Source organism: Corythoichthys intestinalis, chromosome 14 (genome assembly GCF_030265065.1).
Source record: "Corythoichthys intestinalis isolate RoL2023-P3 chromosome 14, ASM3026506v1, whole genome shotgun sequence".
Classification (NCBI taxonomy): domain Eukaryota; kingdom Metazoa; phylum Chordata; class Actinopteri; order Syngnathiformes; family Syngnathidae; genus Corythoichthys; species Corythoichthys intestinalis.
The window spans coordinates 724,624-751,610 of NC_080408.1; the positions used below are offsets into that span (position 1 = coordinate 724,624).

Consider the following 26,987-nt stretch of genomic DNA (forward strand, 5'->3'; position numbering starts at 1 on the left):
TTCAGAGTGTCTGGTTGAACTGGAGCCCACGGTGAGGAAGTACAACGAAATGGACTTCCTAGTGGCAGTGCTCGACATTAAGAAGTCTCGGGTCAGTATGGATTTTTTTTTTTTTTTTTTTAAACCCCTGATGCTCAAATTTACACTAAACATTATGGACATCAAAACACATTGGAGCAACATACAGTGTTGTTAATCTTACTTTAAAAAAAGTAATTAATTATAGTTACAAATGACTTCTCCCAAAAAGTAATTACGTTAGAAACTCAGTTACCTGAATGTAAGAGTAATTAGTTACTTGGCAAAGTAACTGGTGATAATTTTAATGTTTTGTTTTTTTTTCCTCCAAAAAAAAAACTTAGGTCACACTATGTGAAGTGTAAAAGGTTTTTGGGACAATTGGCTCTAGCCCAATTCTTTACCCTAATTTAACCTTTTGTCAGGCTGTGGTGACGAGGCGGACTCAGTTGCGGAGGTTCAAGCAAAAACTTTATTTTGAAAACAGAGGTTCTTCCGCTGACATGCGGGGATGAGAAAAAAGTACAAACCAAAAGCTCTCCAACGGAGGAATAAGTCAGGGCAACCACTATGTTCAAACAAAAATGCACTCCAAAAGGGAGGAAAGGCAAAAACACAAAACGCTCCAAATGGAAGAAAAAGTCAAGATGGCTAAGATCAAAATGGTTCAAACACAAAGCGCTCCAAATGGAGGATAATATTCAATATAACTATGACAGGCGATGGCTAGAGGCTGACGTGACTGACCTTGGACGAAAAACACTTCTGCACAAGACAAGGGGAACTAGGGCATTATATACACACAAGGTAATTGGGAACAGGTGGAAACAATAGGCGATTAGATGACAAGAGGAAGGGCAAGTACGCGACTACGAAGAGGGTGAAGCCTTCAAAATAAAACCGGAAATGACATGACATGACACCTTCACCCTGAATCAACTGTTAAAAATTGTTAAAATTGCTCCCATTATTGCGTTTGTTCCCTTCTGTCTACTTTTGACGTGTGGAAGTTTTAAAACGGTTTCATCATTTAAAGATAGATTCAAGTCAAGATTTTGCCGATTTAGGAGTATTTTAGATAAAAAGTTACTTAAGTTCACTAGGAAGGTTCTCTACAACAGAGCCTTCCTAAGAAGTCTACTGCTTTAAGATGGCGGCTGTTTACTAACGCATCCAGTTCCTATCGCATCTAGTTCTGTATATATGTGATATCTACCATGTCTACCATATCTACCGTATCACGTGGACGTAGTTTGTCGGCTATCGGCTACAGTCAGGTATTATGGGAGCCACCTAGCATTGCGTTTGCTCGGCGTCACAACTTTTTTGCCTCCTCCCCACTCCTGCTCTGCTGTGTCGTCTCTGTGAGTCCGTCTCACTCAGACTTTTATCACCGTCATTCAACCAATATAGCAACGCATAGTAACTAGAGTTGCACCGATACCGATACCAGTATCGGCAGGGGCGCCGACCCGGCCCGAATTGGTGGTATCGGTATCGATGAGTACCAACATTTAGGGCGCCGATACCATCTACTGGCATCACTTGAACGCAAATGTACACTGTCCTCCCCACGTGAGCTATCTTCCCAAATCCCATAAAATTACCAAACGAAACTAACTCCTTCGTCTTCAATTTTAAGGATGTAAATTACAACGCATATCCGCAATGTTATGCTGCTCATCTAACATGGCATTCACAAACGATTAGCATGCGTAAGCTAACGCCTGCTATTATCGCGCCGATGGGATCAGAAAGCTTAAAACCGTGGGAGACTAAGCAAACTCATGGTTTCATGATGAACAATGAGTGGCAAATTAAGAGCGCCGTACTTCAAACTCGTCCTGTTTATGAAAGTCCATTGTCATATTATGCTGGTGTTGTGCAGTAATGAGCAGAAGTGACTTCTGTGGCCAGAAAACACTCATGCGGCGCAGCGCGCACACTAGATATAATCAAATAGCAATCTAGATGTCCTATGTTAGATCCCATGCCAACTCTCGCGCGCACACACTAGATATAACCAAATAGCAACCTAGATGTACTACATTAGATGCCATGCCATTAGCTGCGTGAGCCCAGAGCAACGCGTAGTCCATAGACTACATTGATTAAATAGAAACCGCCATGACTGAATGGAAGTTAAGCCGGCCAAATCAATGCATACCAGTGACTATAGATAATGCTGCAAATACTGTTAATTCAGTACATGTTACAGATGGACTCGGACCGCAAATAAGGTGTTTTGCTTTTATGGTAAATATAGCTGCTAAGAGAGCTGCAGCAATCAACAGTGTGTCCCACTTTACAAACAGTAAAGATTGTTCTCAGCACTTATATACAAAATTTCTTCAGATCAGTAAGAAGTAAGCACATAAATATTATGCACTAAAATGCTTGTTTATATGATGTTATTTTTGCTTGTCAGCAAAAAATAACAACTATAATAATAATAACAGTTGTATTTTCTGTTTCAGAGCATTTAATGTATTGAATTGTATCGAAAATCGTACCAAACCATGACTTAACTGTATCGTTGCATCCCTTATATGTACATATATACATACAGTGCCTTGCAAAAGTATTCGGCCTCCTTGAATCTTGCAACCTTTCGCCACATTTCAGGCTTCAAACATAAAGATATGAAATTTAATTTTTTTGTCAAGAATCAACAACAAGTGGGACACAATCGTGAAGTGGAACAACATTTATTGGATAATTTAAACTTTTTTAACAAATAAAAAACTGAAAAGTGGGGCGTGCAATATTATTCGGCCCCTTTACTTTCAGTGCAGCAACCTCACTCCAGAAGTTCAGTGAGGATCTCTGAATGATCCAATGTTGTCCAAAATGACCGATGATGATAAATAGAATCCACCTGTGTGTAATCAAGTCTCCGTATAAATGCACCTGCTCTGTGATAGTCTCAGGGTTCTGTTTAAAGTGTAGAGAGCATTATGAAAACCAAGGAACACACCAGGCAGGTCCGAGATACTGTTGTGGAGAAGTTTAAAGCCGGATTTGGATACAAAAAGATTTCCCAAGCTTTAAACATCTCAAGGAGCACTGTGCAAGCCATCATATTGAAATGGAAGGAGCATCAGACCACTGCAAATCTACCAAGACCCGGCCGTCCTTCCAAACTTTCTTCTCAAACAAGGAGAAAACTGATCAGAGATGCAGCCAAGAGGCCCATGATCACTCTGGATGAACTGCAGAGATCTACAGCTGAGGTGGGAGAGTCTGTCCATAGGACAACAATCAGTCGTACACTGCACAAATCTGGCCTTTATGGAAGAGTGGCAAGAAGAAAGCCATTTCTCAAAGATATCCATAAAAAGTCTCGTTTAAAGTTTGCCACAAGCCACCTGGGAGACACACCAAACATGTGGAAGAAGGTGCTCTGGTCAGATGAAACCAAAATTGAACTTTTTGGCCACAATGCAAAACGATATGGTTGGCGTAAAAGCAACACAGCTCATCACCCTGAACACACCATCCCCACTGTCAAACATGGTGGTGGCAGCATCATGGTTTGGGCCTGCTTTTCTTCAGCAGGGACAGGGAAGATGGTTAAAATTGACGGGAAGATGGATGCAGCCAAATACAGGAACATTCTGGAAGAAAACCTGTTGGTATCTGCACAAGACCTGAGACTGGGACAGAGATTTATCTTCCAACAGGACAATGATCCAAAACATAAAGCCAAATCTACAATGGAATGGTTAAAAAATAAACGTATCCAGGTGTTAGAATGGCCAAGTCAAAGTCCAGACCTGAATCCAATGGAGAATCTGTGGAAAGAGCTGAAGACTGCTGTTCACAAACACTCTCCATCCAACCTCACTGAGCTCGAGCTGTTTTGCAAGGAAGAATGGGCAAGAATGTCAGTCTCTCGATGTGCAAAACTGATAGAAGCATACCCCAAGCGACTTGCAGCTGTAATTGGAGCAAAAGGTGACACTACAAAGTATTAACGCAAGGGGGCCGAATAATATTGCGCGCCCCACTTTTCAGTTTTTTATTTGTTAAAAAAGTTTAAATTATCCAATAAATGTTGTTCCACTTCACGATTGTGTCCCACTTGTTGTTGATTCTTGACAAAAAATTCAAATTTTATATCTTTATGTTTGAAGCCTGAAATGTGGCGAAAGGTTGCAAGGTTCAAGGGGGCCGAATACTTTTGCAAGGCACTGTATATATTTTTTTAATTATTAAATTTATTAGGATCATGAAAGCTTCCACTTGGGGAAAATATATACATACAGTATATCCTGTATATACATAATACAATAAAAATATACAGTACTGTGCAAAGGTTTTAGGCAGGTGTCCTGCCTAAAACTTTTGCACAGTACTGTATATTTTTATAATTAATTAAGTAATAAATAATAAAGCGATCATATTGAGCCCTTAATTCCACTATTTTTTTGAGAACAGATGGCAGAGTTCATAGGGAAACTGTGAAAAAGCTGCGTGCTTCGTTTCATAGTACCTTTTCTAATGGCTGCTTTTTACAAGCGCTTCCGTTGTTCGGCCATTCCTTACTACGAGGCGAAACGTCTACACAAGACGGTTGCTTGCGCAAGCATCCGCGCGCATGCGCACATCGGTTAGAAGCGGCGAGTACTCACTATTTTTGTTTTTATTTAGTTTTTTAGAACCTTTTCATTGCCTGAAAAATATTTTTTGCATGTATTACCCTCTCATACTTTTAACCATTGTGGCTTTTTGTGTTCGCTTTGAAGCAGTTGACCACATTAGTCACGTAACGTATTTTAACTGTCCTTATTTGGTATAACTGCATTTAAGTATTTTCTTAAGGCATTTTTTAGTACGTTCTGCCTGTATGCATCCAAACAAAACAAGTTTAGCGCGCACGGTAGTACTTTGGGTGTCAAATTCGACTAATGTAGAGCGTTTCGCCAATGTAGCAGATTTTGGCAGAACACCGTCTCTGAACAGATGAGGATAGCGGTCTTGTTCTGCCGCCAGGTAAAATGAACAAAAATGTGTTGGCCTACTCCTCCTTAAGCACTGTTTTCTGCATCAATCGTGCGTAGTTTTGAGCACGCCATTTGCCGTACCTTTTCGCCCTTTCCTCCAACTTCATTCGGCTCAGTTTTTGGCTGTCAATCCGCGGAGTCTGGAAAGTGAGTGTGAGACATGCTGTTCTAAAAATAACTTTCAAATGCTTCACTCCCATTGGCTGGCTCACGCGCATCACTGCTAAGGTTTTTGTTTGTTGCCCATCTCCGCTCTGCAAACCCGGAGAAAAAATGGTTTTTGTTGTTGCAACGTGTATTAGTCCGGACAGCTTGAGATCCGGTCCGGACGGCTTAGGGGTCCGGAACCGGACCGAGGTCTGCGGTTCCGTGACCTCTGCCCTATACTGTCAACACTGTTGTTGTCCAACATGCCTCCTAGCATGCATTGTAGTGCTACAGATGTAAATAACAATCAAAATTCATGTTCTGTGCTAATTATTTCTTCAGTTACGGTTCCAGTTGTTTCTTTAATTGCTAGTAATGGTATTTGGTAACACTTTATTTGACAGTGGAGCTATAAGACTGTCATTAGATAATCATAGTTGACATGACACTGTCATGAGCATGAATAAATGCTTATAACAGATGTCATTTAGTGTTATCTGGCAAATGATCTCACTTTTGAATAGATATAAAAGATCCGAGCTAGAGTTAATGATATAACTTGCCAGATGACACTTAATGACATCTGTCATAAGCATTCAGTAACACCCATGATAGTGTCATGTCATAAATATGACGGTCTTATAACAGTCTTATGACGTTGCTGTCAAATAAAGTGTTACCAAATCCCATGACTGGCAATTAATGAAACAACTGGAACAGTAACTGAAGAAATCGTTAGGACAGAACATGAAGTTTGATTGTTATTTGCATATGTAGCGCTGCAATGCATGCCAGGAGGGATGTATTGCCAATTAACCCAAATCAATCAACAGGACTATAAGGCGCAGGATTCAAAATGAAGGAAAAAAGTAGTGGCTTATAATCCAAAAATTACGGTAAATACTGCTGGTAGGCCCTACAATAACTAATAGCAAATTGATTTTTTGGGGGGTAAACACTTTTTTTTATTGTCACCAAAATTAATGAGACTGGTGAACAGAAGTGGGAGGAAACTTGTGCCCAAAGTTTTTCACATGGCTGTGTATTTTCTTTCTTTTCTCTATTCAAATGTCGGTGATTGAGAAAGTCCCCTCAAAGGTGATGTGCAGAAACAGTGGGTGACGTGTCATTTGGCCTTCCAGTGACCTTCCTCTTTATGATCCTATCAATGCACACGTCACCCTTGATTGGTGTTTGGGAGGAAGGACAGGGATTTTCCCATATTGACAAATCTTTTCACCGTCTGCCATCTAGTGGACGGCGCCATTCATTTATTCCTTTTGTCGCTCCGTTTGACATCTCCGTCTGTTTATCCGCAGCCGATCCGGCCGGCCGGCTGCCCGTCGGAGTGGCCCGAGAGCGAGAAGACGAGACGAGAGCAAACTCCCAAGAAGGACGAGGTCGCGTCCCGCCCGTGGCAGGTCCGTCCACCTAACCATCCGCCCGCCCGCCCGCCGCGTCCGATATGAAAATACATAAAGTGTTATGGCGTTGACAGGAGAGCTCCACCTCGGGTTCGGGATCTTCCTCCTCACAGGAGATGGAAATTTCCCTTCCGGGCGCCCTCACTAGCAGCAACATGGCGCCTTCAAAAGGTGAGCGCGCTCTTGTTTGCGGATTTTCTTTTCCGTCCACTTTTTCGGCAGGCACACCGCAAAGTCCGCGTTTAAAATTCACGCAAGCCAGGCTCTCTTTCCATTTCACAGGTTCACAAAAATAAAAGCCCCATTCATTTTCATTGGCAGAAACAGCAAAATTGACAAACGTCCTCCAGATTCAGTCAAATTCACATCATTCTTGCACACATGCACAAAAGTTAGTTTTTTTCACCAAAACATTTTCAATGGCCTCATTAGTTTCCAATGGCACGTTCAACCTGATTTTCAGTTTGAACCTACATAAAATCTCATTGTTTTTGACTAAAGTGTCAGAAAAAACTTCCTCAAATTGCCACCAAAATGTACAGGAAGTGACCTGGGACGACCTAAAAATCATCAGAGTGACCCAAACTAGACAGAGAGTGACCTATTAGTGCCCCAAACTGAGCAGAAGTGACCAATTCAAGCGGAAATGAGCCAAAAATGTAGAAGTGCAATTCTTTCGGCCCTACCAGTCCAAATAAATTGGATGTCTTGTGCCATCAACAGCACTGGAACATGAGTCTACGACGGGCCGCTTCCTTGTTCCTTTTTGAGCCGAAAAAGTGGACGGAAAAATGATGAATATTATACGATTAGAAGATTTGTGTTCAATCAATCATTACAAGATTCGATCATTTTAAAAAGGATGACTTGTTGTCCCTCCCTCCCTGCCGCCACAGAGGGAGCTCCCTCGTCAATCTGCGTTCAGCCGCTGGAGCCCCCTGAGTCTCTGAAAGACCCGTGCGCCGCCGGACATCTGAACGGTTTTCAGAGCGCTCGGCCTATCGGTGACTTGGGCCCGTGCCTCAAAGCTTCTCCGCCCGCATCTGACGTCCAAACGCGGCTGGAAACCCTCGCGCTGGACGCCAGTTGGACAAAACAGCAAGGTGCCCGCCGCCGCATATAGTGTCAGCGCAGCCACTTAAGATCAGCGGTTGTCAAAAAATATCGAAATGGTGTTACATCGTGATACTTTGCATTCCAAAAGTTCTCGATATGGTTATTCCAAGAATCGAGATATTGTTTTAAAAAGGTGTCAAATGTTTAAAAACAAGTAAGTTGCTACCAAAATCTTCCGCCATAATAGTGTCTCATTTAACCATGGGTCACTTCCTGTTGATTTTGGCTTACAGAACCGGAAGTGACCCTAAAATGAATAGGCAGTTGCTCAAACTCAACAGGAAGTGACCTGTATATGCCTTTGAAGGAATTTGGCGGAAACGGCGACAGCCGAACGAAGTGCCGCTCTGCTGATGCCGCCTCCGTGAGTCAACCGGCGGGGGCCGATATTCCGCGCGTTCCCTTTCGGTTTTAACCCTTTGTACTGACTCCATGTTCCAAAAGTTTGAAGAAGGCTCACCAAAAACAGGTTGACAATTTATTCTAGGGCTGTCCAAAACGACTAATTTCCTCCCGATTAGTTAGCCGACTATTTTTACGATTAGTCGACTAATCTGATGTTTTTATTATTTTTCTTACTACTTTTGTTCAAGCTTATTAATTCACAAAAACATTTTGGAACACCTAAATTCTTTATTAACGTATAAATACCAATAATAAATCACAAACAATGAGGTCAAACGCTGCTTGCATTAACTAGTGCAAAAAAAAACTGACGACGGAGGGGCAATTCTGGATCCAGGGTCGTTAAAACAACGGCTACATAGCAATGTTTCCGAGCAGCGAACCATTTGTTATCTCAGTGTCCAGCCTTTTTGAAGGCTGCGATGGAGTGGGCCGGGCCGAAGGTGTGGCTGGGTGTTGTTTTGGGATCATCCCTCTGTGGCCGGTTTTGGCCGGTCCTTCTTTGTCCTCCTTCGTGGCTGGGACGTGGTTGCCACAGCGACCGACGCCGGTCTTGACATCCCAAGCGCCCGCTATCAACTTGTTATCCGGGCTGAGCGAGACACTACTTGTATTAGGACAGAGCGCCCTGCTCTTTGTCCTTGGAGTGGCCGGGAGAACTGATTACAACTGATTGTACCTTAAAATGAACAGAAAGTGACCTGTAAATGCCCCCAAAATTGGAAAAAGTGACTGCGAATGCTCAGGTTTCGAACGAACGAACGAACGTTCATTCGCTCTTCCCCTTCATCTTAATGGATTGGGCGTGGAGCGCCGTTAATGGCAGCCATAGAGTTAACTGTGACACTACTATGGTGTAAGATTCTGGTAGCAGGCAGCGCAGTGGCTGAGGGGTTAGCACGTCCGCCTCACAATTCTGAGATCAAGAGCTCAGTCCCGGGCTCTGGCTCTGGCTTTCCTGTGCAGAGTTTTCATATTCTCCCTGTGCCTGAGTCTGATTGAACACTCCAAATTGTTCGTAGGTATTAATGTGTGCTTGAATGGTTGTTTGTCTCATTGTGCCCTGCGATTGGCTGGCAACCTATTCAGGTTGTACTCCGCCCGGAGTTAGAGTAGCTGGGATAGGCTCCAGCCCCTCTGTGACCTTTGTGAGGATAAACAGAATGAAAAAATAATGAATTTTGGTAGCAACTTGTTGGTTCTTTTTTAAACATTGACACATTTTTTAAACAGTATCTCGATTCTTGGCATGGGCGTATCGATATCCTTTTGGGATGCAAAGTACCACGATGTATCACCATTTCGATATATCGGCACACCCCTAGTTTCTAGTATCAAGAAAGCAAGAAATGTCAACAAATGACATGGCGGCAAAAGCTTTTTACTCTTTGAAGGAATCTGACCTTTTAGCCAGACTGCTGGAATCACACCAGCCGAACCGCCGGACCTGCACTGGCGTGGCTCCAACAACCTGGGCCAGCGAAGGCCTGACAACCTGACCAAAAGGCCAAACTCTGCGCGTTCACCTTAGTCTTAACCCTTTGCACTGACTCCATTTTTAAAGCTGGTAAAAGGCTTTGAAGCACAAGTTGACAATTTATTGTCAGCGATTGACAGTGATCAAACGGCAAGGCGTAACAGATTCAGGCGAGGAGGGTATGCTTGGGCGTTGTTTAGGATTATAGTCTGTTTGTGGATTGGACTGGAGGATTAGGGAGTTACTGTTGTCAGGGCAACGAGGGTTGTGGATTTTGCCACCTCAGCGCCAAAGGGCTCTTGTAGTCTTATCAGTCGTGTTATCAGTTGGATATCGGCCGTTCTCCGAATCAGGACGTCCCGCCCTTTGTTCTGTACTGTCCAGAAGAGCTGATCGCGGGGGTTGGTGGTGCAGACGTGGGCTTGTCTTGCCTCGTCAGCGTTAATCTTGCTCAGTCAGTTGCATGACGCACGCGTTGGGCTTCCGTGATAAGAAAGCGTCATGTATCTCTTATGCCCTATGTCATGATATAAGTGCTAATTATTTTATATTGGCTTTGTTAGAGTAATACAAACAAACAGCAAATATGAGAAAAAATACTATTCCCTGATTATTTATATTGTGTTAGAGTAATACAAACAGTCGATCGGTAAATGCAAGAAAAGATACTGTTCCCTTCATCTTTTTAGCTATTCTCCGTTTTGTCTTCTCCGTCTTCCCAGGGGATTCGCCTTGGAAAGGCCCCGTCGGCGAGTGGATGTCGACGCGACGCGAAGAGATCGTGGCGCAGATGACGGAAGCCTGCCTCAACCAGAGCCTGGACGCCCTGTTGGCGCGCTCCATGCTGATGCGCGAGGATTACGAGCTGGTGGTCAACCAGACCACGCGCGCCGCCAAGGTTCGCCAGCTCCTGGACAACTGTCACCGGCACGGAGAAGACTTCTGCCGCGTGGTGGTCCGCAAGCTGCACCGCAACAAGCAGATGGGCCTTCAGCCCTACCCCGACGAAATGGCGCCGTCCTTCGCCGGGAACTTGTAGACGATGCTACGGAGCCAAAAACGAGATCAAAGACGTTTTCGGTATGTCGGTCAACGGCTTTAGTAGCCCGACACGCGCGGCTGCCGATGCGCAAAGGTACGTTGGCCGATCCGTTTTTTTTATGGAAGTTGTCGTCGCGGTTCCTCTCAGTGTTTATCCCGGTTTGTCAAACTCGCATCGTTGTCAATTCCTTGTCACAAGCGTAAGGTAAATTGACTCATTGACGGCGCTAGACGTCCAATCCCTTTAAATGTCGGTGCATTTGAAATCAAAATCCAGTCTAGCGCCGTCAGCAGCACCCAAATTTGAGTACGTGCAGCGAGTACAGGAAGTCAAAATGTACAGTGACAGTAATGCTCCCAAATCCTCCCGGCTTAAATTAAATTGGACATCTATCCTTGTCTATGGCAGCCAATGAGTTCAGAACAATTAGCAGACCTTTTTAATAGTGGGTCAAAAAAAGTCGCTATTTATTCTACTGTATTTTCCATAGTATTTGAACTCATTGCCTGCCATTGACTATGATAGACGTCTCAAATTATTGTATTATTGGGGGACTTTTTTTTTTTAATAAATGAAGGCAACTTTACTAGCTGCTAACAAGACATGGGATTGTTAACTCATTGTCAGCCATTAAGGCGTTGGACCTTTGTTCCTTCAGCGCCAACCCTCCCACCTCAAATGGCTTGGACATCTACGGGTAATGAACTCATTGCACTTCACCACGTGATGCCATATGATTGGACGTCTTCAACGCCACTGAAAGATTTCAGATTGTTTTTGAGAAGTGCTGATGTTACATTTCAAAAGCCAAATAATTTGCAGTATTTATATTTTTTTTGCAAACCTTAGCAGCTTTCTAGTCATAATTGACACAGTTTTAGGACGCTGGAAAGAAAGAAAATAAAGTGTTGGAGTCCAGCTGTTGTTGGTTATTTTCATTACTAGATATATATTTTATATATTGTATAGCACTTTCCTTCCAATAAGTGCATGTCAATTCTCAGAAATAGCTTGCTAGTGTTCAGCAATGTTATTTGAGCTTGTTTAGTGTTTGCGGACCTCGGTGGCTTCCTCATCATTGCCTTCACTTCCTCAAAGTGAGTCTACGATGATAGTACAGTATTAGATTAGAGCTGGGATGTTGACTAATAGCTAAAGTTCAAACTGAAATTTTTACTTCTCTGTTTTTTTATCTACAGAGATGAAAAAAATCTTTTTCATTCTTTATGGTACATTTTCTTACTATTGTATTTTAAAATCTCAACTACTATAAATCATTTTATATACAGTGGTAAGAAAAAGTATCCTTTACCTCCTAAGTATCATTTGGGAATTTCTCACATATCTGCATAAAATCACCATCAAATGTGATCTGACCTTTGTCAAAATCAAACAGATGAAAAAAAAACTGTGCTTTAACTAAAACCACCCAAACATTTGTAGGTTTTCATATTTTAATGAGGATAGCATGCAAACAATGACGGAAGAGGGAAAATAAGTAAGTGAACCCTCTGCCTAAGGAGACTTAAAGAGCAATTGAAACAAATTTTTACCAAACATTTTAAGTCAGGTGTGTGCCCAATCACTGATGAGTGGTTTAAACCTGCCCTGGACACTATAAAACACACACCTGGTAAGAATTGTCTTGATGTGAAGCATTGGCTGATGTTCATCATGGCCCGGTTTATTGGTTTGTATAAAGCTGGGAAAGGATACAAAACCATCTCTAAAAGTCTGGATCCTCATCAATCGACAGTCAGAGAACTTGTCTACAAATGTTGTTTACAAACTCTCTCCCAAGGAGTGGCCCTCCACTGAAGTTCAGTGCAGAATACTCAGAGAGGTAAAAAAGAACCCTAGCGTGTGTGCTAAAGACTTACAGAAATCACTGGCACAGTCCAATATCTCTGTGCACACATCAACTACACGTAAAACTATGGTCAAGAATGGTGTTCATGGGAGTGCTCCACGGAGGAAGCCACTGCTGTCTAAAAAAAACCTTGTTGCTTGTTAAATATTTGCAAAAAGGCACTCTGACACTCCACAGAAGTTGTGGTAAAATATTTTGTGGACTGATGAAACTGAAGTTGAATTGTTTGGGAGTAACACACAACGTCAAAATTGAACAGCTCACCAACATCAACACCTCATCCCCACCGTGGTGGAGGGAGCATCATGATTTAGGGCTGTTTTGCTTCCTCAGGGCCTGGATAACTGGCAATCATTAATGGAAGAATGAATTCAAAAGTTTTGCAGGAAAACCTGAGGCCATCTGTCAGACAGTTGAAGCTAAAAGGAGGATGGATGCTGCAACAAGACAAAGATCAAAAACAAAGAAGAATATTCACTTCCGAATGGTTTGAGAAGAACAAAATACATGTTTTGGAGTGGCCAAGCCAAAGTCCAGACTTGAACCCCATTGAGATGCAGTGGTATGACCTAAAGACAGGGATTCATGCCGCACATCCCAGGAATCTGACTGAACTACAGCAGTTTTGTAGAGAGAATGGGCCAAGATTAGTCATGATCGAAGTGTCAGACTGATCTGCAGCTACAAGAAGCGTCTGGTTGAAGTTATTGCTCCCGAGGGGATTGGGGGGGGCACAAAATATTAAATGTGATGGTTCACTTACTTATTTTCCCCCTTCTGTCATTGTTCGCATACTATCCTCAATAAATATGATAACCTATAAATGCTTGGGGGTTCAGTATCGATACTTCAATACTTTTTTTTTATACTTTTGACAATGCTACCAAATATAAATGTAAAAATTCTAAGGCTGTCAAACGAATAAAATTTTTAATCGAGTTAATTACAGCTTAAAAATTAATTAATCGTAGTTAATCACAATTCAAACCATCCATAAAATATGCCATATTTTTCTGTAAATTATTGTTGGAATGGAAAGATAAGACACAAGATGGATATAGACATTCAACATACGGTACAGAAGTACTGTATTTGTTTATTATAACAATAAATCAACAAGATGGCATTAACATTATTAACATTCTCTTAAAGCGATCCATGGATAGAAATACTTGTAGTTCCTAATAGATAAATGTTAGTACAAGTGATAGAAATTTTATATTAAAACCCCTCTTAAATTTTTCGTTTTAATAACATTTGTAAAATTTTCAATCAAAAAATAAACTAGTAGCCCGCCATTGTTGATGTCAATAATTACACCATGCTCACTCTGCAGAGGGAGACAAAACTCCAAAAAACACAAGTAACAAGTTGGCATTGCACTGTGCTGTCATTTTAATCTGTTTGAGCGGGGCCTGTGCGTTAATTGCGTCAAATATTTTAACGTGATTAATTTAAAAAATTAATTACTGCCCGTTAACGCGATAATTTTGACAGCACTAATATTAATGTGATAAGGCATCTTTCAGTGAACTTCGAGTAAAGTTGAAGTATCTAAAGTTCGGGCAGAGTGTCCTGTTTTTTTGGAAATCAAAATATGGTCAGCGGTACCTCGAGATATGAAAGCTTCTGTATCCAAAAAGTTTTTCAAAGCTTATTCGCTTCAAAGTACGAAAAATGATTCATCGTTGGAAAGATAATAGAACCGTCATTCGCAGCTCGCAGCAATGCAACAATTTCATTACGTCTGACTATAAATTTTTTTCAGTGAGACCAAATGGCAGTCGATGGCTCGTCTTTAAGCACTCTGCGTTTGCTATGAGCTTCAGTTGTCATGTGATAACGTCTGTAGAATGAGCCTAACAAACTACTTACACTTAAGTGCCACTAGGGGTCGACAAAGCACTACAAACAAACAATCAGAGGAAATGACGGCAAATTAAATGTGCTGTTTTTAGTACAGCTTGGAACAAATCAGGCCAGAAATCCACGATACGAAAGACACTCAGGAACAAATTCATTTTGTGTAAATCGCCAAGTGGAGGAAAAAAGGTAGTCTGGAAAAGACGGTCATTTTTGTATTGAATTGATGACATGAGTTCACATGAAATTCATCTTTGACTTCTGGCTGCCCTCATTTTTCTGACTTCTATATTTAGCTCCATAAAAAAGGAGCCAATCCCCATCAGAGGACCATAAATGGAAAGTTTCTCCACAGATAGAGTGCCAAGCTGTTGCATTATCCGTGAGTCTTCCTGAATGTCGACTTTGCTGAGTTTTGACCCACAAGTGTCTTGTTCCTTTTTGTGGGGTTGGTGTGCCCCCTGTCTGAAAATAGTGCAGGGGGGAACGAGAGAATGCGGTCCCGCTCGCTCGGCGCCCGCCGGGGGAACAAACACACGTGGGACAGAGTTGAGGATTGCCTCACCGTCCGTCAACAGGCACGCATCTCGCACGCCAGCCCGCAAACGTTAATAGTCGTCACGCGACAGACGCACGGACTAAAAACAGCAGTTGTTCTGATTCAGCACTCGACGGTAAGTCACTCCACTTGTTGATTTAGGCATGTTCTTTTTCAGTTGTTCCATACATCTGCCTAGATTAACATTGGCTGCCATTGACGGTCATAGTTGTGGACCGTGTTGGAATTGGACCTTTTGGCCAGTTTACCAGAATCACGCCAGCCATACCAGAACCAAGCTAGCGCAAAACCAACAACTCGGCCAAAAGCGTTCACCTTAGTTTTAACCCCATGTACGGACTCCATTTTGAAAGCTGGAAAAAGACTTCGAAACACAATTTGACAATTTATTCCAAGTCAGACACCAAGGCAAAAACAGCAAACAGACCCAGATGAAGAGGAAGGCTGGATCTAGTGGGTTTTTTTGGCAGCCATTTTAATTTTCGTCTCTGTTTTCGTCTTTCGGACGACAATATTTATTGTTCTTAGTCATAGTTTAGTCATTTCAAAATGTTTTTCTTCATCTAGTTTTTTGTTGACTCAGACTCATTTCGTCTAGTTTTAGTCGACGTTAACTCAATATTTTCGTCTGTAAAATTCCAAATTTCACTCCAAAAATAAGCATCACGTGATAGTACACACTCAGCAAGAAAACAGTAGGCTACATTATTTTCAAATAGTTATTCCCAGCTGGACGCCACGAATTGTATGTAAAAAAAAAAAGTTGTCCAAGAGTTTAGAAGGACGCTCGCCGTTAGCAATAGCCTAATGCTAACATGAACGTGAATGCTATGCTAATGGTACGAGTTACATTTAGCACATAGCACAGACCTTTAAAGGCTAAAACGACATTGCATAATCCCTCTTGCCGAGATGAGACAAATCTTACCGTGTGTGTCTCAAAACAAGCAATGGTGAGACCGGAAATGACACTAGACTAGGGGGTGAGTCGGTGGCTCGCAGCACGTCACATGAGGAACACAACCAGGCAGGCTAACTACATTGAGAACATGCGACGAAAACTATGGCGCATTTTCGTCTCGTTCTCGTCTTGTCCGACGAAATCTGGCATTCGTGTCGTTAAGTTTTAGTCTCCCGAGATACGTTTTTAGCTTGTTAACATCTCGTCATCGTCATGATAAAAAATGTTCGTCGATGAAATGTTTTCGTTATAGTCATCGTTGACAAAAACAACACTGGGGGTCATTCTCTGTTGCGGATTGAGAGTTTGTGTGTTACTGTTATCAGGACAATGAGAGTTGAGGATTTTGCCAGCCTCAGCGGCGCCACGTAAGTGCTGAGTGTCCAACGGGTTCCTCCGTTAGCAAATGTTCCTTGTGGGATGAGAGGATGTACTTCCGTTCTTGGTTACCAGAAGAGCTGATAGTGGGATATGGGGGTCCAGATCTCGCTCAGTCAGCTGCGTGACGCGCACGTTGAGTCCTCCCAGTCAACACGATTTCGTAGTCAGCAGGCATCCTCCTGTAGTTGTTGTCTCTCTTATCGACCAGTTGCCTCGGTGCTGCAAATTCCAATCACTCACACACACACACACGGGCTCACGTCTGCCTCAACATTCATCCAGGCCTTTCATGCTTCAAATATAGTCTACTGCTTTTCTTAAACTACCATTGAAATGCTATTTATTTGATATTTGGTGTGTTGGAGTAATACAGGAGAGACAGGGAGAACCAAAAGTGGTATTTGCCATGTGGCAAAATTGATTTTGCCATGGGGCATTTTTTTTGCCATGTGGCATTTTTTTCTTTGCCATGGGGCATTTTTTTTTTGCCATGTGGCATTTTTTTGCCATGGGGCAAAATGTATTCTTACATGTGGCAAAATGTATTTTGCCATGTGGCAAAATGTATTTTGCCATGTGGCAAAATGTATTTTGCCATGTGGCATTTTTTTGACCTATGGCAAAATTGATTTTGCCATGTGGCATTTTTTTCTTTGCCATGTGGCAAAATTGATTTTGCCATGGGGTATTTTTTTTGCCATGTGGCATTTTTTTGCCATGGGGCAAAATGTATTTTTACATGTGGCATTTGTTTTTGCCATGTGGCAAAATGGATTTTGCCATGTAGCATTTTTTTTGCCATAGGGCAAAATTTATTTTGCCATGTGGTATTTTTTTGCCATGTGGCAAAATGGAGTTTGCTATGTGGCATTTTTTTTGCCATGTGGCATTTTTATGCCATATGGCAAAATTGATTTTGCCACATGGCATTTTTTTGCCACGTGGCAAAATGTATTTTGACATGTGGCATTTTTTTGCCACGTGGCAAAATTGATTTTGACATGTGGCATTTTTTATTGGTATGTGGCAAAATGGATTTTGGTTTTGGCATTTTTTTTGTATGTGGCATTGTTTTGGGGTATATGGCATTTATGCAGGCCATGACGTCTATGCACGTCCATATTTTCCCTTCATTTTAAATGCCAGAAAAACGTGTGGCTGTGATTTTTGACTGTACACTTACCATTAGAGCACATTGACATTCAGCTGGCACCCACATAAGTCTATGCCATTGACGGCTATGCACGTCAAAATTTTCCATTCATATTAAATGGCAGAAAAACGTGCAGCTGTGATTTTTGACCATACACTTACCATTACAGCGCATTGACATTCAACTGGCACCCAAGTCAGGCTATGCCATTGATAGCTGTGCACATCCAAATTTTACATTCATTTTGAATGGCAGAAAAACGTGTGCTTGTGATTTTTGACCATACACTTCACATTACAATGCATCCATTTTGCCACATACCAAAAAAAAAATGCCACATGTCAAAATACATTTTGCCACATGTGAAAAAAATGCATCATAGCAAAAGAATGCCAAATGGCATATTCAGTTTTGCCACATGACAAAAAAAATGCTACATGGTAATTTTCAACTAAGACTTCGGAATTTTACAACCAAAAAAAATTGAGTAATGGGCATCTAAAATGAGACAAAATTTTCCTCAATGGAAATCAGACCAAGACGATCACATTTTAAAATAACGAAAAAGTATTTTTGTCCAAAAGACGAAAATGAAAAGGGCTTCCAAAAACAGCACCGCTTTGACCTCATTACCCCAAGAGTTAACACCCTACCTCCCAGTTCCAATTGGACTTCAATTAGTGATCTTTGACCTCACGACACCAAAATTGAATGGGCTCTATCCTTTCCTATTACAAACATAGCCGGCAAGTTTGATCGTAATCACTTCATTTGCTCTCGAGTTATCTTAAGAGCAGTAATGAATTGAATGTCTTCTTTCCCAGTCGGCCTTGGCAGAATAATGGCGGACATGAGAGAGAAGATGAGCGCCGTCTGCCTAAAGATCTGCCCGAGAGGGCCCGTCCCCTCCGACGAGGACTCCGGCGAGGAGAAAGTGCAGATGAAGAGAGAAATCTCCCTGATCAACGGCATCTGTCTAATCGTGGGCAACATGATCGGCTCGGGCATCTTCGTGTCGCCGAAGGGCGTCCTGATGCACAGCGCCTCCTTCGGACTGTCCTTGCTCATCTGGGTACTGGGGGGAGTCTTCTCCGTCTTCGGGGCCCTGTGCTACGCCGAGCTAGGCACCACCATCGCCAAGTCCGGAGCCAGTTACGCCTACATCCTGGAGTCCTTCGGAGGCTTCCTGGCCTTCATCCGCCTCTGGACGTCCATCTTTCTCATCGAGCCGGCCAGCCAGGCCGTCATTTCGCTCACCTTTGCCAACTACCTGGTGGAGGCCTACTACCCCACCTGCTCCCCGCCTCACGACGCCGTACGCCTCATTGCGGCGGCCTGCCTTTGTAAGATTTGCATCTTCAGAAGTAGTAGTAATACGTCTAGAGTAGCCAAAAATTGTGGAGTGTTGCTTTAAAATAATATTACTCAAGTAAAAGTACCGTAATTCTCACACTACAAGCCGCTACGTTTTTCCCTCATTTTGAATCCTGGGGCGTATAGTCCAGTGCAGGTTATTTGTTGATTTATTTGGGTTAACAGGTACCACTTTATTTGACAGCGGCGTCATAAGACTGTCATAAGACATGACATAACTATGACATGACACTATCATGGGCATTACTGAATGCTTATGACAGATCATTAAGTGTCATCCAGCAAATGATGTCACTAACTTCATTTATGTCCAGCTCGGATCTTTTATATCCATTCAAAAGTGAGATATTTTGCTGGATAACACCAAATGACATCTGTTATAAGCATTCATTAATGCTCATGACAGTGTCATGTCATAATTACGACAGTCTTATGACGCCACTGTCAAATAATGTGTTACCCAATACCATAACTAGCAATTAATGAAACAACTGGAACAGTAACTGAATAAATAATTAGCACAGGATTTTGTTTGTTATCTGCATCTGTGGTGCTGCAATGCATGCTAGGAGGCACGTTGGACAATAACAGTGTTGGCAGCAGTTGGCAGCAGAGGTTGACTGTCTCCCCAATGGGAGCAGTGATGGCCAAATGAAGCTTCTAGAAGCAATGAAGCTTTGCAGCTTTAGTTCAAAGCTTCACCGTGGTTCATTTGGTCTTATGACAGTTGTATGATGCCGCTGTCAAATGAAGTCTTACTGGTTAATATCTTATGGTGTAAATATCCCATAATGCAGTGAGGACAGCTACGGTTTATAGTCCAGTGCAGCTTATCTATGAACAAATGCCGTTTTCATGTCAAATTTGGTGGGTGGCGGCTTATAGTCAGATGCGCCTTAAAGTGTGAAAATTGTGATAGTTAACCCCCACCCAAAAAAAATAAATACAATAAAATAATGAATTATTTTCAAAACAGATATGCAGGTAGTTCCCGGGTTACGACGTACTCGACTCGCAATTTCGTCTCTACGACGCTGGAGTCTCACCTGCCATTTTGTCTCCAGTCAGTTTTTTTTTTTTAATTCGCACATGTTAGTTAATCGCTAGTCTGTTAGTAAATGTAGCTAGCGGCCGCCTGATGTAAACAGAGCTTTTCCGGTGAAAATTTTTGTCAATGAATGCTTAAATCCCCGAATTCTTTATAGATATGTGTAATGCTGTCTACTATATATGGACGTAAAACAGTCTCGATTCTTGGTTAAAAGCAAAAAAAACAAAAAAACATGCAGTTAGCATTTATTTTACGGAAATATTGCGAACTATGATGCCAATGCAGTGGCGGCTAATTTCTCCCATTGATTTTTTTCGCTACGTTTCAAAATGCATGCATGCATGGTACAAAATATATAATAATTACCTTGATTCCTCGAACAAATCACTCCTGAGACTATCCTTCCTGTTTGTATGCGGTATAGCTTTCGTCCTTTTTCAACAGAAATCCGGCGTTAGATCGCTGCGGGGGGGTGTTTGTAAATAGCTCCTCTTGATGTGGGCGGCCCCCTACTTGAATGCGAGGCTCAGTGCATCACATATCTGACCCGTCAATACCATTATGAAGTCTATGCATATTGTTTGTGTCCGTATGCTTGAGACATCAATACTGGTCTCGATGATTGGCTCCCCTGATTGTCTTCTGCAGGCATGCTCATCTTCATTAATTGTGCCTGCGTAAAGTGGGGAACTCTGGTCCAGGACATCTTCACTTACGCCAAACTCTCAGCCCTCCTTCTCATCATCATGGTGGGAATCCTCCAATTGCTGACGGGTAAGTGCCGATCCGTCGCCAAAGAAGGTCCCGTGACTTTGGCTGAGCAAAACGTCCGTTTGCGTAGGAGAGAGCGACAGCTTCGAAAGCCCCTTTGAGGGTTCCTCCACGGATCCCGGAGCCATCGCTCTGGCTTTCTACTCGGCGCTCTTCTCCTACTCTGGCTGGGACACGCTCAACTTTGTCACCGAGGAGATTCAGAATCCAGAGAGGTTAAGTGAAGAACAGGGAGTGCGCTATTTGGGGGGTCGTGAGGTCAAATCAGGAATTTGGCAATGACTTGATAACTCAAATTTGCTAGGTAAAAGTAGGGCAGAGACAAAGGCAGTGTTGTATAAAAGTTATTAGTTACAGTTACAAATGACTTCCCCAAAAAAGTAATTGAGTTATCATCAATCTTTATCATCAAAGATGTTTATATTAACTGATTGAAGATTTTAAAAAATTGGTATTTATTTGGATTAAATTAGGGCTGTCAAAATTATCGCGTTAACGGGCAGTAATTAATTTTTAAAATAAATCACGTTAAAATATTTGACAGACATGCCCCGCTCAAACAGATTAAAATGACAGCACAGTGTCACAATGTCCACTTGTTACCTGTGTTTTTTGGAGTTTTGTCACCCTCTGCTGGCGCTTGGGTGCGACTGATTTTATGGGCTTAAGCACCAATGAGCATTGTGTAATTATTATTATATCAACAATAGCGGGCTACTAGTTTATTTTTTGATTGAAAATTTTACAAATTTTATTAAAACAAAAACATTAAGAGGGGTTTTAATATAAAATTTCTATAACTTGTACTAACATTTATCTTTTACGAACTAAAAGTCTTTCTTGCCATGGGTCACTTTAACAGAATGTTAGTAATGTTAATGCCATCTTTTTGATTTATTGTTACAATAAACAAATACAGTTCTTTTGTACCGTATGTTGAATGTATATATCCATCTTGTGTCTTATCTTTCCATTCCAACAATAATTTACAGAAAAATATGGCATATTTTATAGATGGTTTGAATTGCGATGAATTACGATTAATTAATTTTTAAGCTGTAATTAACTTGATTAAAAATTTTAATCCTTTGACAGCCCTAGATTAAATATATTAGCCTGTTAAGAAAGCATGAATGGAACCTGACCATTAACCAGTGCAAATCAGATTTGCAGGGTATGATGAGAAGGTCAAAGGTCACGGAGGTCAGAAATATAGCGTTTAATAATAATTTGAGGTCTGCTTTCTTAGTGTGAGCACCCATAAACTTCATAATGATATTGACGGGACGCAGGGCGGGGGGGCGATTAATAGGGAGCCTATCTCTGTCAAAGCTGACCGAGTGGAAACACAGACAAAGAGCTTTTTCTGTTGAAAATTGTTGTGAAATTTTACGTAAACATTGAGCGGCTAATTTCTCCCATTGATTTTTTTTTTTTTCACGTTTCAAAATGCATGCATGGTACGAAAAATATAATAATTACTGGAATCCTGGAGCAAATTACTCCTGAGACAATTCTTCCTGTTTGTATGCGGTACAGCTTTCGTACATTTTCAACCTAAATCCGGCGTTAGATCGCTTCGTGCGTGTTTGAGAATAACTCCTTTTGATGTGGGCAGGCCCCCGACTTGAAGGCGTGGCTCAGTGTCTGACGGATGTGAGCCGTCAATATAATTATGAACTTGAACTATGAAATTACAAATAAAAGCACATTCGGATTTTTTTCCTACCGTTGACAAGGATAGACATCCAATGAACGCCTTCAAAAGTGAACTTTCTCAAGGTTACGGAATGATTCTTTCCCAGGAATCTGCCGCTGGCAATCGCCATCTCCATGCCCATCGTGACCGTCATCTACCTCCTGACTAACGTGGCCTACTACGTGGTTCTGGACATGCCCTCTCTGCTGGCCAGTGACGCCGTGGCCGTGGTGAGACATCCGCAGTTTTTCCTCCCTTTGAGTCTGTGGACTGGGCCTGATCAAACGGATTCCGCAGACCTTCGGGAATCAAGTCCTGGGACCGTTCAATTGGATCATCCCTGTGTCTGTGGCCATGTCCTGCTACGGTGGACTCAACGCGTCCATCATCGCTGCTTCCAGGTAACGGGCTAACGTGCCTGCTGGACTTCCTCTTTAAGTAGCTAGTGTTACTCTTTGGGTGCAGGTTGTTCTTCGTGGGCGCCCGAGAAGGTCACCTCCCCGACACCTTGAGTCTGATCCACCTGGAGCGCTACACTCCCATCCCTGCGCTTTTGTTCAACGTGAGGACTTCTAATATGCGTGTCCTTCTCCCTTCGGTTTCTAACAGACTTTCTTCTATTTGCAGGGCATGATGGGATTGATTTTTCTATGCGTGGAGGATGTCTTTCAGCTGATTAACTATTTCAGCTTCAGCTACTGGCTGTACGTGGGCCTGTCCGTGGCCGGTCTGATTTATCTGCGCATCACCCAGCCGGACAGACCCAGACCTGTGAAGGTGTTGGAATGTGTTCATTGTGTTTGTAACCTGTTTTCAAGACTAGAACGTGTCATTTCTGCATGGGGATGCTGCTCAGTAAACCATTCCTGTTAATTGTATGGCACTACTGGGCCACTTTCTACTTATAATTGAGAACGAGCATCCATATATTTTGTAGGTTGCATTTGTGTAGCCAATATTAATATTGTGGCCAGTTTGGAGACTTTTCACCATTCAGTTGAACAAGAGAAAGAGTCTCAAAATTTTTGACCGAGTGCGTACACGACCCAAAATGTAATATCCACTGTCACTGTTTTTTTCTGAATAATTTAAAATAGTATCAGACACCAGAGGGTGTGTTCCAACTATCGGGGATCACACTTCTCAGCCTCCCCGGCAAACCCATGAGAGACAGAATGTGAAAAAAAAAAAAAACAGAAAATCACATTGTTTGATTTTTAAAGAATTTATTTCCAAATTACAGTGAAAAATAAGTTTGGTCACCTACAAACAAGCAAGATTTCTGGCTGTCAAAGAGGTCTAACTTCTTCTAACGAGGTCTAACGAGGCTCCACTCGTTACCTGTATTAATGGCACCTTTTTAACTCATTATCGGTATAAAAGACACCTGTTCACAACCTAAGTCAGTCACACTCCAAACTCAAAGAGCTGTCGAAGGACACCAGAGACAAAATTGTAGACCTGCACCAGGCTGGGAAGACTGAATCTGCAATAGGTAAAATGCTTGGTGTAAAGAAATCAACTGTGGGAGCAATTATTAGAAATGGAAGACCACTGATAATCTCTCTCGATCTGGAGCGCCATGCAAGATCTCACCCCGTGGCGTCAAAATGATAACAAGAACGGTGAGCAAAAATCCCAGAACCACATGGGGGGACCTAGTGAATGACCTACAGAGAGCCGGGACCACAGTAACAAAGGCTACTATCAGTAACACAATGCACCGCCAGGGACTCAAATCCTGCACTGCCAGACGTGTCCCCCTGCTGAAGAAGGTACACGTCCAGGCCCGTCACTAGAGAGCATTTGGATGATCCAGACAAGGACTGGGAGAATGTGTTATGGTCAAATGAAACCAAAAAAAAAAACTTTTTGGTAGAAACACGGGTTCTCGTTTTTGGAGGAGAAAGAATACTGAATTGCATCCGAAGAACACCATACCCACTGTGAAGCATAGGGGTGGAAACATTATGATTTTGGGCTGTTTTTCAGCAAATGGACTTGGACAACTGATCTGTGTAAAGGAAAGAATGAATGGCTCCATGTATCGAGAGATTTTGAGTGAAAATCTCCTTCTGTCAGCAAGGGCATTGAAGATGAGACGTCTTTCAGCATGACAATGATCCCAAACACACAGCTGGGGCAACAAAGGAGTGGCTTCGTGAGAAGCATTTCAAGGTCCTGGAGTGGCCTAGCCAGTTTCCAGATCTCAACCCCATAGAAAATCTGTGGAGGGAGTTGAAAGTCCGTGTTGCTCAACGACAGCCCCAAAACATCACTGCTCTAGAGGAGCTCTGCATGGAGGAATGGGCCAAAATACCAGCAACAGTGTGTGAAAAGCTTGTGAAGAGTTACAGAAAACGTTTGGCCTCCGTTATTACCAACAAATGGTACATTACAAAGTATTGAGATGAACTTTTGGTACTGACCAAATACTTATTTTCCACCATGATTTGCACATAAATTCTTTAAAAATCAAACAATGTGATTTTCTGCTTTTTTTTTTTTTTTTTTTTTTTTTACATTCTGTCTCTCATGGTTGAGGTTTACCCATTTGACAATTGACAGTTGACAATTACAGGCCTCTCTAATATTTTCAAGTGGGAGAACTTGCACCATTAGTGGTTGACTAAATACCTATTTGCCCCACTATATTTCTGACCTCTGCGACCCCTTTGACGTCCTTATTCCAAAATTACAAACATATCCTGCAAGTTTGCTAATCATCCCCTTTGTACGAAAAATACGTAAGCTCCGCCTCCCGTAGCTTTTCACGACGGCTGCCGTTTCTCTCCCCAGCTGGCCTTGTTCTTCCCGTTCATCTACTGCCTGTGCAGCCTGTTCTTAGTCCTCGTCCCTTTGTACGGAGACACGGTCAACTCTCTCATCGGCCTCGCCATCGCCCTCTCCGGCGTGCCCGTTTATTACGTGGCCATCCACCTGCCCGAGGAGAGACGGCCCAAATTCCTGCGCACGCTAAACGGTGAGCGACTCTCATTTCCGATGTGAAGTCTTTGTTTCAAACGTCTGTTTCTCTGTCTGTCCGTTAACAGTCTTTGCGACCAGAAACACCCAAAAACTGCTCTACTGCTGCTTGACGCAACCTGACGAGAAAAGACAGTGATGCGGGCGTGCGGTCGCCCGCTTTTCAAAGGTCATTTTGTCTCACAGACGGGAGATAAACAAGCCCCGACACGTGTACGTGGACGGGTTAAAAAAGATCTGCGGTTTCAAATGACGGTGGAGGAAGAGGGGGGGCGGGCAGACGGCGTGCCCCTCACTGCTTCAGATTAAATTGGGGTGGATGTGGCCTGCAGACTGGAAGGAGGGCCCCAGGCCTGGATAAATTCCCCATTCCAAGTTGGTGCATTTGATAACTATGTATTATTTAATCTTACCTAGGATATTACGCGGTGTAATTCTCAATAGAGACGAGATCATTCAATATCTTCCATGAGGATTTTACAAATGCAAAGCTATTCTAGATGTACACTTTGTTTTCAAGAGTGTTATTCCGTGCATGGGTTTGACTTCTATTGTAAGACTGGCTACTGTGGTTATTGAGTAGCGTTGATATCATCGATATCATTTTTTTTTTGGCTCCCGTTACCAATTCTGTGTGGAATTGGCTGATGTAGATACTGTACCGATACCATGTTTTGTTTTGTTTTTTGATAAAAATGTTTTTTCAAATGTTTCTTTTCATACTAAATAACTACAACGCATAAAAGTCGTGACTATCATGGCTTGTTCACACACTTTCAGCGCCATTGATGGTACTCGACGTCCAATCCATTTGGAGTGGTGACAGTGAACGAAGGAACGTCCATTCGCTGGCAGTGAGTTTATCACTAGTAGACGTCCATTCCATTTGAAGTGGGTGGGTGACACCTATTGTTATTTTCGTCAAATATTGCAATAACGAAATGAAAACGAAAATCTACTAGGACAACACCAACTTGGTGATAATACACACTCAGCAGGAAATCCATTAAAGCCATCTGGACGCCTATGACAGGATAAAAAAAGTCTTAAATAGCATTATTAAGTGAATTATGAAGGCAATAGTATCTTTTCTCGTATTTACTGTTCGACTGTTTGTATTACTCTAACAAAATATAAACAATCAGGGAATAGTACCTTTTCTTATTTACTATTTGACTGTTTGTATTACTCTAACACAATATAAACAATCAGGGAATAGTACCTTTTCTTGTATTTACTATTTGACTGTTTGTATTATTCTAACACAGTGAAGGGATTCGGCCTCCCAGTCAAGCCGCCGGAACCGCGACAGCCGAACCAGTAGGCGTCCCGCTGACACAGCCCTAGCAAGTCGGCCGGAAAGCCAAACTCCGCGCATCCACTCTAGCGTTAACCCTTTGCACTGACTCCATTTGGAACGGTTTAAAGAAGGCTCACCGAAAACAGGTTGACAATTTATTCGTCGACAGTGATCAAAAAGGAAGGCAAAACAAACGAGGGAGAGGCAATGGTGGATCCAGGGTCCGCAAAACAACGGATACATCGGAATGTTCCCGAGAAGCGAGAGTTGTTAGCTAAAATGTTCAGTCTTTTGAAAGCTGCGGTGGAATGGACCGGGCCGGAGGCATGCCTGGGTGTTGTCTTGGGATAATCCCTCTTTGGCAGGTTTGGGCAGTCAAGTTCGT

The 26,987-nt window shown here is 42.4% G+C and overlaps 2 protein-coding genes across 3 annotated transcripts in view; both read left to right on the forward strand.

Moving 5' to 3' along the window:
• ripk2 (receptor-interacting serine-threonine kinase 2) overlaps positions 1-11,536 on the forward strand; it is a 20,654-nt gene extending 9,118 nt beyond the window's left edge. The window contains exons 7-11 of the mRNA XM_057856886.1: positions 6-91; positions 6,491-6,592; positions 6,670-6,766; positions 7,492-7,698; positions 10,316-11,536. Of these exons, the coding sequence (XP_057712869.1) occupies positions 6-91; positions 6,491-6,592; positions 6,670-6,766; positions 7,492-7,698; positions 10,316-10,632 (809 nt within the window). The 3' untranslated portion in view covers positions 10,633-11,536. The remainder of the gene's footprint in view (positions 1-5; positions 92-6,490; positions 6,593-6,669; positions 6,767-7,491; positions 7,699-10,315) is intronic.
• Positions 11,537-12,142: 606 nt separating this feature from the next.
• On the forward strand, positions 12,143-26,202 carry LOC130929602 (Y+L amino acid transporter 2). 2 transcript variants are annotated; one of them, XM_057856888.1, is made up of 10 exons: positions 12,143-15,042; positions 18,247-18,765; positions 20,496-20,621; positions 20,689-20,833; positions 22,424-22,547; positions 22,615-22,718; positions 22,783-22,879; positions 22,945-23,094; positions 25,117-25,300; positions 25,371-26,202. In XM_057856888.1, exons 2-10 carry the CDS (start codon positions 18,264-18,266, stop codon positions 25,439-25,441), a joined length of 1,503 nt encoding a protein of 500 aa, XP_057712871.1. In that variant the 5' UTR covers positions 12,143-15,042; positions 18,247-18,263; the 3' UTR covers positions 25,442-26,202. The 2 variants fall into 2 exon arrangements, with proteins under 2 accessions (XP_057712871.1, XP_057712870.1); XM_057856887.1 differs by lacking the exon at positions 12,143-15,042 and having other exon boundaries at positions 16,876-18,765.
• Positions 26,203-26,987: the final 785 nt, after the last annotated feature.

Coding starts and splice junctions, on each gene's coding strand:
- LOC130929602 (XM_057856887.1), top strand. CDS start 18,231: ATGTCTTCTTTCCCAGTCGGCCTTGGCAGAATAATGGCGGACATGAGA. Junction 18,766..20,495: donor CATTGCGGCGGCCTGCCTTT/GTAAGATTTGCA, acceptor TGTCTTCTGCAG/GCATGCTCATCTTCATTAAT. Junction 23,095..25,116: donor ACAGACCCAGACCTGTGAAG/GTGTTGGAATGT, acceptor TTCTCTCCCCAG/CTGGCCTTGTTCTTCCCGTT.